This window comes from Dreissena polymorpha, chromosome 5 (genome assembly GCF_020536995.1).
Source record: "Dreissena polymorpha isolate Duluth1 chromosome 5, UMN_Dpol_1.0, whole genome shotgun sequence".
Classification (NCBI taxonomy): Eukaryota; Metazoa; Mollusca; class Bivalvia; order Myida; family Dreissenidae; genus Dreissena; species Dreissena polymorpha.
The window spans coordinates 46,438,036-46,449,593 of NC_068359.1; the positions used below are offsets into that span (position 1 = coordinate 46,438,036).

General features: G+C 37.2%; 1 protein-coding gene across 1 annotated transcript in view; it reads right to left on the minus strand.

The window, feature by feature from the left end:
* LOC127880498 (VWFA and cache domain-containing protein 1-like) overlaps window positions 1-3,778 on the minus strand; it is a 49,770-nt gene extending 45,992 nt beyond the window's left edge. The window contains exons 1-4 of the mRNA XM_052427794.1: window positions 3,648-3,778; window positions 3,116-3,289; window positions 1,257-2,130; window positions 267-388 (exon numbers count right to left, since the gene is read on the minus strand). Of these exons, the coding sequence (XP_052283754.1) occupies window positions 267-388; window positions 1,257-2,130; window positions 3,116-3,201 (1,082 nt within the window). The 5' untranslated portion in view covers window positions 3,202-3,289; window positions 3,648-3,778. The remainder of the gene's footprint in view (window positions 1-266; window positions 389-1,256; window positions 2,131-3,115; window positions 3,290-3,647) is intronic.
* Between the last annotated feature and the right edge of the window lie 7,780 nt (window positions 3,779-11,558).

Below are 11,558 nucleotides of genomic sequence, written 5' to 3' on the forward strand. Positions count from 1 at the left end.
GGCCCATTTTGAACATCCATCAATGCTAAGAGATTAATAATGGTCAATGCAGAGCACCCACAAATGCTAACAGATTGTTGATGACCAACTCTGAGCACCCATCAATGCTAACAGACTGTTGATGGTCAATGCAGAGCACCCATCAATGCTAACAGATTGTTGATGACCAACTCTGAGCACCCATCAATACTAACAGACTGTTGATGGTAATGACTTTGGGCTCATCGTTACAATTAGATAAAGAGTTTTGCCATGCCATACAGGACCTGTCAAAGTTGTTGTTGTCCTGTCCTATGCAGTGCCTGGTGTTGGCTGGGTACTGGATGTAACCACCGTCCGCTTCTATGAAGTACTGCCATCCCAACACACTAATTCTGTCATAGTTATCCTGTCAGAGGAATTTTTCAGAGATTTGAGCCGCTGTCTGGGAAAAAAGGGCTAAACCCTTTACCACTTAGATAAGTATTTTCACGCATTTGTAGTCCGTTTGAAAGTTATATATAATTTAAGACCTTTCTTACTAGAATCAAGTTTTTAAGGTTTCATCTCCAAACCTAAGATACTGATGAGCAGCAAACAGCATAAAACCTGAACAGACTGTGAATTACTCGCAGGCTGTTCTGGTTTCATGCTGTTTGCAAATAGCCATTTTCATTTTGCTTCTAAGTTTGAAAGGCTTAATGCTTGTGAGTAGAGTGTCATTTCAGATCAACCTGCGCAGGGTAAACACTTTCCACTTTTTGGTGTTTCTTGTGAAAAGGAAGTCTCTTCTTACTCTTAGCAAAAATAAAATTTAGGGAGTAAGCGTTGTCCCTAATTAGCCTGTGCAGACTACACAGGCTGATCTGGGATGACACTTTTTGCACATGCAATTAGACCCACTTTCCAAGAGTGAGGCTCATTTATATTTCTGTTTGTGGTTCATCAGCCAATCAACAATTACTGGAATTCTGATTGATAGTAGTATAACAATTAGGGGAGATATTTTATGGCCATTCCATAGGAATAAAAAGAGCTGCTTTAGACTCCAAAAGATTCAGGATATCAAAAATGTGTGTTCTTCATCGGTCTCATTTCAATGTATTGATCTATACTAGGCATCCATGATTCTAACAAAATTAATTTTACAATTCAATAAATAATATACATGTGTGAATCAATAACTGTATGATTAAATGCAATTCAATATCTATCTAATAACATGTCATTCATAAAGATTTTCATATTATAGAATAACTATCTGTATAAAAATGTACCTGAAATTGTTTTTGTAATCCTTGAAGTTTGTCAGGCAGTGAACGAAAATATGACACGTTAACCCCACATGGCTCTTGCAGTATTTCCTCTCTGACTTTCCCACTGTACTTCCCTTTAATTGAGAACTGGCAACAGTGCTTTAAGCTTCCTTCTGCAGTTTTAGGTGGCTCTCTAATGGGTGGTTCAAGTTCAAGTGAAGATCGTTTTAGCCTCATTTTTGTGTCAGATTTTAATTTGGAAAATGGTGGCAGTTCCCTTGGACTTTCATTTTCAGACCTCACTTCATCTATATTTTGTGAAAAGCTGCCTTTTTGAATCTGCAATGATATCTCATCAACAATCGTAGTTGATAAATCCTTATGCATGTCATCATGTTCATTTCGGCCATCAGCAGTATCCATTAATACTTCTCTGATACTAGAACCTTTTTTTTCTAGGTCATTTTCAGGACTATATAAAGCATCAGCAGTACCCTTTAATCCTTCTCTGATATTAGAGCCATCTTTTTCTTGATCATTTTCGGGACTATTTAAAGCAACAGCAGTATCCTTTAATCCTTCTCTGACACTAGTATCGTCTTTTTCTGGATCATTTTCATGACCATTTAGTGTATCAGCATGTCTCAGTCTCCTAGGCAACGGTGGCACCAGTGGCTCCATCCCCTCCAAATATTTCTTCAAAGAGTTTGCTACAATTACCAAATCATTGTACTTAACAGTCACTTTCTCGAAGATTTCCTCAAATTCCCTCGTGACATTCACTGGTACTTCAGCGACGTTGGTTTCATACTGGGCTATCATCTTTTCAATCCCGCTAACATCCAGCAGCCTCTCCACATGGCTATCAAGGCGTTCCTTCAACATTGTGACATACCTGCCCAGACAGAAGCAGAAATTGTTCTTATTAACCATTTATCACTTAGATACGTATTTTCACGCATATGTAGTCCCTTAGAAAGTTATATTAAATTTAAGACATTTCTTACAAGATTCAAGTTTTTAAGGCTTTATCTTCAAACCTTATATACTGATGAGCAGCAAATAGCATACAACCTGAACAGACTGCGAGTTATTCGCAGGCTTTTCTGGTTTTATGATGTTTGTACATAGCCATTTTCACTTTGCCTCTGATTTGGAAAAGGTTAAAAACAAGGTCATGGCAGCGTAGTGGGTGGTGTCTGACTATTCATAGGGAGGTAACGGGTTCGGTCCCCACTGTAGGAGCATTCTTTAGATCTCCCCAAAAGTCACAAAGTACTGGTTCTACCCAGGAAATGGATTTTTGAAGCATTTCAATAAACCTACTGCTTTTGATGCAATTGATCTTAAATAAATAGGTTTCAAGTATACATGAAAAACATACTAAACAAAGAATCCATTTCATACAATAGTTTTCAACCAGTACTTGTTAGGCTTTCCGCTTTTGAATGTATTATATATTATCTTATAAAATAGGTGCACATGTTCTCAACTATAGTACCTTTTTAAAGTTTAAAATCAACCAAAACATAAAACCCATACAAAAATTGAGAAGTATTTTATTATGAATCCTTTAACACACTGTGTATTGTGTGCACGAGTGTGGGTGCATGCGTGTCCATGTGTTTTTGCCAGTATGCGTCCACCACTGTGCATGCATAGCATGTTTTTTAACGATTAATGCTGACAAAATATGTTGTATGTGTTACAACTATTATGAATGATTGCACGTTGTTACATTTTATATACTTCTGTATCACTCAAACATGCTGAATGAGTGTGTCATATGTTGTATATATTAACCATGTTTTATGCATACAAATATAACTGGTGTTAATGTAAATGGCATACATGGTAAAATAAATTAGAACAAAACATACCTGTCCAGGTCATCTTTCTTCAGTTCAACGCCATCAGTTGGTATAAGGAATAACAAAACCAGTGCAAATATAGTAAATAATGTCATTTTTCATTCAGATTGAAAAAAGCACGGGCCCGAGAATATTTTGTGGAATGTGTCAATCCATTCTTTTTTTTACATTTCTGCACAGTCACTGGAAATAACACCTTACTGAATAAATTATTTTAGAGTCAGCAAAATAAACAAAATACCATACGAGCCACGCTCTGTGAAAAGGGGGTTTAATGCATGTTCGTAAAGTGTCGTCCCAGATAAGCCTGTGCAGTCTGCACAGGCTAATCAGGGATGACACTTTCCGCCTTCACAAGTTTTTTGCTAAGAGGAGACTTTCTTATAAAGAAAAATATCATCAAAGCGGAAAGTGTTGTCCATGATTAGCCTGTGCAGACTGCACAGGCTAATCTGGGATAATACTTTACGCACATGTAATAAACCCCGTTTTCACAGAGCACAGATCATATATTTTATCTGCCACTATAGTTATTAATTACTTATAATCCATTAAGTTGGTGGATAACTGTCTTCAAAAATATATAGTATAATAACCTAAAACAAAAGTATTAAGTAAACCATGAGTTACACATGTTATAAACTCCCATTAAATACAAGTAACGTATTTACAGCAGATACATAAGGCAAACAATTTCCAAAAGCTTTTAAGCACCCAAAATAAACTCACAGGATTTAATGGACAATAAACTGTAAGCCAAAGCAAAGATACCCTAGGATTAGAGGGTGTTGATATGATTGTCCCCATTTCTACGTTTCCCCTTGATGTAAACCCTACATAACCGGCAGGTCCTAAACATTATTTTGTAACCAAACAAACATTCATTTCTTATATCAGATACTGAAGTACTCTCTGCCTCGCATTGAAATAAATGTTTAATTTATCAATACTGTTAACATGGTATATCTGTATTTGTATAATTACCATGTATGCAAGAATTTTTATGTAATTAAATGCCACCGGTGACAAACAACAATGTCTCAGTACATACAGAGTTACATACAAACAGAACACTAATGTTAACCTAAATCTTTAACTCTTTGATTGCTGGAACCTAATTTTGAAGGCCTTTGCAAACAGTTTGGATCCAGATGAGACGCCACAGAACGTGGCGTCTCATCAGGATCCAAACTGTTTGCTATTTTGATAGTATTCTTTGAAACAAAATCGAATAAAATGCTTATTTTAGAAATTCAGCAGACGACATTTTAGCAGACGACAAATTTCCCAGCATGCAAATGTTTAAATAGAAGAGCAAATAATTCTGCTGAATCGCATTTCAGAGTAATGGCCCTTGATCATAGACCAAAATAATTATTTTGACCCCAGAAAACCTATGCAAAAGTTCAGTTGACATCCTTATCCATTGTAGATATGGAATTGTTGTATGCAAACTCAAGATATCTTTAAGAACCTTGAGTAGATTTATAAATTTCAGTTGTTGCGCAAACAATTTAACCCACATTTTTTTAAATATTAAAATATGGGCATAATGTTGCTAAATTGCAGGTCAGAGTTACAGGCATTGGTGAATTACCTCACAAAAAGATTTCAAAGACATGTCTAAAATGTCATATAAATATCTGTAAAAATTACATGAATGCATCATAACTTACACACAAATCATATGAAGGATTTCTAATGTATATAGGTGCAAAATACTGATACATAAAATTAAGAATTACAGCCCATGGTGAGTATCTTAACCCTTTAACCCTTATAAATGCACTTTGATGGGTTTGTAGTCCCTTAGAAAATCTTATTAAATTTAAAATCAAGTTAGAAGGCTTTATTTCCAACCTTAAGATACTGTTGAGCAGCAAACAGCATAAAACCTGAACAAACTGCGAGTTACTTGCAGGCTTTTCTGGTTTTATGCTGGTTGCAAAAGCAATTTTCACTATGCTTCTATTGGGGAATGGTTTAACATAATGACCCAGCAGTTCTTTAAAAAAAATACCCTGAAGTTAAATGAATATCATAAGTAACAAGAGATGTGTTTGTCAGAAACACAATGCCCCCTAATGCGCCGCTTTGATTTTTTTTTACCTTTGACCTTGAAGGATGACCTAGACCTTGACCTTTTACCACTCAAAATGTGCAGTTCCGTGAGATACACATGCATGCCAAATATCAAGTTGGTATCATCAATATTGCAAAAGTTATGACCAAGGTTTAAGTTTTTGGACACATACAATGACAGACACATACAATGACAGACAGACAGACTGACAGACTGGCCAAAAACAATATACCCCGATCATTCGATCCTGGGGCATAAAAATAAATAATGTCAAACCTCACCATGACCCAGAAGATATGCATGAACATCCAATTATTAGCAGTAACAGATACATGGAGTTGCTGAAAAGATTCTTAACAAGGGCATTTTATCAGCAGTTACAGAGACATGGAGTAACTGTTGCTGAAAAAAAACACTTAACAAGGACATTACGCTGACAAAGGTTTGAATAGTATAGTAGAGCTAAAACGGTAGTTTACCCTTTCCCACTCAGAAGCAAAGTGAAAATGGCTATGTGCAAACAGCATAAAGCCAGAACAGCCTGCGAATTACTCACAGTCTGTTCAGGTTTAATGCTGTTTGCTGCTAATGAATATGAAATGGAGCCTTTAAAACTTGAATTTAGTAAAAACGGTCTTAATTAAATTTAACTTTCTAAGGGACTACAAACGCGTGGAAATAGGTATCTAAGTGGTAAAGGGTTAACATGTGAATTATTATTTATGCACCATTAAAATCTGAAAATAGTGAGATTAAGCTAATATATGAGTCGTGTTCTGAGAAAACTGGGCTTAATGCATGTGCTTAAAGTGTTATCCCAGATTAGCCTGTGCAGTCCGCACAGGCTAATCCGGGACGACACTTTCCGCCTGAATAAGATTTTTGCTAAGAATAGACTTCATTTAAATGAAAAATATTATTAAAGCGGAAAGTGTCATTCCTGATTAGCCTGTGCGGATTGCACAGGCTAATCTGGGACAAAACTTTACGCACATGCATTATGCCCAGTTTTCTCAGAACACGCCTCATATTTACAACCTGCATCAGATCTTCAAGGTATCGGGCCAGGAAATGGAGCTTCCAGGCACAGGAAAGCAGTCTATTATTTGAGCCTCATTCTGGGAAATCAGGGCTTAATGCATTTGGGTAAAGCCTAATCCAAGATTAGCCTGTGCAGTCCTCAAAGGCTAATCAGGGCTAACACTTTCCACCCTTGACTGGATGTTTAGTAAGACTAGACTTACTTTAAACAATAGGGCCTTTCAGGCCCAAAGTCGCTCACCAGTGATACAAAAGAACTTACCTGTTCTGTGAAGCCCAAGATATCAGTAGAACAAATTTTCTGACCAAGTTTTATGATGAGTGAACTATAAATGTAACTAAGCTATAGAGTGCTAACAAGGTTTTAATATAGCCATAAAAAAATTAATTCCCTGGCCCCAGGCGGCCATGATTTTCAACAGACCGGAACCATTTTCAATCTCATCCAAGATGTCATTGAAACAAATGTTCTGACCAAGTTTCATGAAGATTGGACAATAAATTTGACTTTTAGAGTGCTAACAAGTTTTTGCTATAGCCATATAAGCAAAAATGCCCCGTCCCCTGCATGGCGGGCATGTTTTTCAACCAACCAACCATTTTCGGATTCGTCGAAGATACTATTGGGACAAATCATGTTTTAAGTTTCATGAAGATCGGACAATAAATGTGGTCTCCAGAGTGTTAACAAGGCAAATGTTGACGCCGCACAACGGACGACGAACAAAAGGCAATCACAAAAGCTCACAACGAGCACATTGTGCTCAGATCAGCTAACAAAAAATTAATAAAATCAGAAAGTGCTGATAAGATTGTGTGGACTGCACAGTCTAATCTGGGACGACTCTTATAAGCACATGCATTAAGACCAGTTTTCACAGAACAAGACTATTATTAGTACTGGATGTTACCAGATAATTTGTGTCTTGTTCTGAGAAAACTGGGCTTAATTCATGTGCGTAAAGTGTCGTCCCAGATTAGCCTGTGCAATTCGCACAGGCTAATCTGGGACGACACTTTCCGCTTTAATGGTATTTTTAGTTTCAAGGAAGTCCCTCCTTACCGAAAATCAAGTTTAGGCGGAAAGTGTCGTCCCTGATAAGCCTGTGCGGACTGCACAGGCTAATCTGGGACGACACTTTATGCACATGCATAATGACCAGCTTTCACAGAACAAGACACATTTATTCATCCACACACCTGGCTAATTTGTATGGAATTAATATCCCATAGTTATACATCAATAAATGTTACAAGGCAGTTTACTTGTGAAATTTATGCTCATTATAGAAAACATATGAAACCTCTCTTTAAATGAGACATCAACCCTTGGATAAACATTTAGATAACATGCTGAATGGACCAGGGCTCTATATCTTGTTGACCACTTCACAGTTGCTGTATTCACACTGTGATTAATATATATGGATTCAATCAAGTTCTTTCAACTTAATGCTTCCACTTTTCGGATAACAATCTTAAATTAATATACGGCTTCTTCATTTTTTCAGCTAAAATTTAAAATTAAGTGTAACTGTTAAGTATGAGTTAAATAAACAATTGGTATATTGGGAAACGTGCCATTTGGCACCAAGCTGGGTTCTTTGCTGTGGTAGATAATAAAATCCCCTTTCAATGTTCTTAAATGTAGACAAAAATTGAGAATATTGTGTCCAATGGACACTAAGCTTAACCCTTTCCCACTCAGAGGCCAATTGAAAATGGCTATGAGCAAACAGCATAAAACCAGAACAGCCTGCGAGTAGCACGCAGTCTGTTCAGGTTTAATGCTGTTTGCTGCTCATCAGTATCTAAGGGTTTGAAATAAAGCCTTTAAAAATTGAATCTAGTAGGAAGGTCTTTAATTAAATGTTACTTTCTAAGGGACTACAAACACATCAAAATACTTATCTAAGTGGTAAAGCGTTAATAGAACAGATTACAGAAACACAATTCATACTGACTGATTCAGCAGGTGACTGATAACATTTTAGCCTCTTTATGGGAAAACGGGGTTTAATTCATGTAAGCGTCCTCTCAGATTAGCCTGTGCAGTCAGCCTAAACTGGATTTTCACTTCTAAGGAAATTCCTTTAAACAAAAAAAATCCAGACAGCACAGGCTAATAGCTGAGACAACACTTACCGCACATGCATTAAACCTTTCCCACTCAGAAGCAAAGTCAAAATGGCTATGTGCAAACAGCATAAAACCAGAACAGCCTGCCAGTAACTTGCAGTCTGTTCAGGTTTTATGCTGTTTGCTGCTCGTCAGTATTTAACTTATTTAAGCCTAGTGGACTCTCCCATCCTTCAAAATTGGATCAATTTATTTCCAAAATTAGGGATGTCTAGTATATTTATTTCTATATTTTGAATATTTCTTACATACATTCCTTTAAGCGAACAGCGCCGACCCTGATGAGACGTCGCATCATGCGGCGTCTCATCAGGGTCTACGCTGTTTGCCAAGACCTTTTTCTAGACGCTAGGCATAAATGGGTTAAGGGTTGGAAATGAAGCCTTTAAAACATGAATTAAGTAGGAAAGGTATTTAATTAAATATAACTTTCTATTGGACTACAAATGTGTCAAAATACGTATCTAAGTGGTAAAGGGTTAAACAAAAAAAATCCAGACAGCACAGGCTAATAGCTGAGACTAAACACTTTAAGCATTTGCATTAAACCCTGTTATCTCAGAGCAAGGCTTATTTTAAAACCATAATTTTGTTAATTGTAATAACAATGACTTACTATCTGAGTTAAATAGCAATTGCATTTATAACCTGAATGATCAGATTTCATTTTCAGTGACGCGTGCTAACTGAAACAATAGCTGAAATCAATATGACAGAACCAAAGACACCTTAATATTTATAATACCCAATTAAGACCTTGTCAGCCAATTAACTGTTAAAAAATAATTTTGAATTTCCCTTTTTGGTAAAAGATAGTCAAGTGTTTGAGTGCCATGGGTTGGTTTTCTAATAATTAGTGCTAATGGAGGCTAGGCAATGAAAAGTGATGTGATCAAGTCTGGATTTAATTTTCTATGGTCAAATGTCCAGCTTTTCTGTTGTGACAACAAAAAGGTATTTACTTGGAACGTGTTCTGAGAAAACTGGGCTTAATGCATGTGTATAAAGTGTCGTCCCAGATTAGCCTGTGCAGTCCGCACAGGCTAATCAGGGACGACACTTTCCGCTTTTATGGTATTATTAGTTTCAAGGAAGTCCCTCCTTACAGAAAATCAAGTTTAAGCGGAAAGTGTTGTCCCTGATTAGCCTGTGTGGACTGCACAGGCTAATCTGGGACGACACTTTACGGATATGCATTAAGCCCAGTTTTCTCAGAACAAGGCTTACTTGATGCTCCGAAAAGCACATAATAAAAAATAGGATATATAACTGTAAACAGACAATCTTTCTCTAATTTTTTTGTTATAAAAAAGGAATTTATGTTCTTTCCAGACTGACTAAGTTGTACAGAAAGTTCAATTAATCTATCATGCCTTTGCCATTTAAATGTATGGAATAGTTTATTCATGGTAAATTAACATATGCTGCACAAGACTTAAGCAATTTTAGATCCAAGTCTGTATAACTATCAGTTCTCATAAGGCTTTTCTTCTACACAATAGCTGTAAATTGTGTCTATGCAATGCTCATCGTTTTTAGTATATCCCTATGATTTTCATTTAAATCGTGTTGATCTTACCCAATTTTACATACTTTTAATTTTTCATGTAGTACTTTTTAATTATATTCATTTAACCCTTTCCCACTCAGAAGCAAAGTGAAAATAGCTATGTGAAAACAGCATAAAACCAGAACAGCCTGCGAGTTACCTGCAGTCTGCACAGGCTAATCACAGAAACAATTTCCGCTTTTATGATACATTTGTTCAAAAGGAAATCTCTTCTTAGCAAAAACAAAATCAGTTTAGGAAAAAAGGGTAGTCCCTGAGTAACCTTTGTGGACTGCACAGGCTAATCTGGGATGACACTTTACGCACATGCATTAAGCCCTGTTTTCCCAGAATGAGGCTCAAAATCATTGACATACAGCCTTTATAATCTTCTCACAGAATGGACGACTTTGAATGGTCCAGGAAGGTGAACAGGGTGATCACAAAGAGATGGACGGAGATCAAGACCACGCTGGTGATGAAGGACTTTGTGGACTACCTGATCCAGAAAGGGGTCGTAACCCTTGACTACTGGATGGGCCTCAAGGCCAAGCCCGTAACGGAGTCCGAGCGAATGGAGGACTTCCTGCATCAGGTATTGAAGTCTCGATTACTAATCTTATTTATATTTGCCTGTTAAGTTTTCCATCGCATTCAAGCAGATTATATTTAAATGTCCCCTACTGGTTTCACTGCAGCGGACTTATGGTTTGCGCTCTGTCTGTCTGTCTGTCATTCTGTCTGTCCGTCAGTCACATTTTTCTGGATCCTGTGATAATTTTAAAAAGTCTTAATATTTTTTCATGAAACTTGAAAAATGGATAGATGGCAATATTTTGCATGTCATTTCATTTTGTTCCTACTTCAAAAATTCTGGTTGCAATGGCAACAAATAGACACGAAATACTGCTTAAAATGGTGGTTTTCTGGATCCTGCGATAACTTGAAAAGTTCTTCATATTTTTTCATGAAACTTGAAGCATGGATAGATGGCAATATGTACATTATGCACATCATTTTATTTTGTTCCTATGTCAAAATTCTGGATGCTATGGCAACAAATAAACAAGAGCACCGCCTTGCGGGTGCAGACCGCTCATCTATTTTCTTTTTAAAGGTGAAGGGACTCTCATTTTCAATCACAAAGGAGGGAGGGGTGGAGTGAAGAGCGGTGCATTGTGTGGTGGTGTGGACATTTATTACATTTTCTTCCAAAAATGCGAAAAATGCGAAAAAAAAAAAAATCGAGGGGGGGGGGGGGGGGGTGGTTGGTTGGGGGATTCTTGGGTGCGATGGTTGGACGGTATTTCAAACATAAAATAATAAAAATAAGTATTTGTGTTTTTTAACCGTTTCATAAAAAAAAATGGGGGGGGGGGTGAGGTGGGGGGGTATAGTGTGAGGGTGTGGTGGTAATTTGTGAGATGATCTTAAAAAAAAAAAAAAAAAAAAATAGGGGGGGGGGGGTGGGATTCGGATGGGGGGAGGGGGGGTGGGGGGGGGGATTCTTGGGTGCGATGGTTGGACGGTATTTCAAACATAAAATAATCAAAATAAATAGTTTTGTTTTTTAACCGTTTAAAAAAAAAATTGGGGAGGGGGTGGGGTGGGGGGGGGGGGTATAGTGTGAGGGTGTGGTG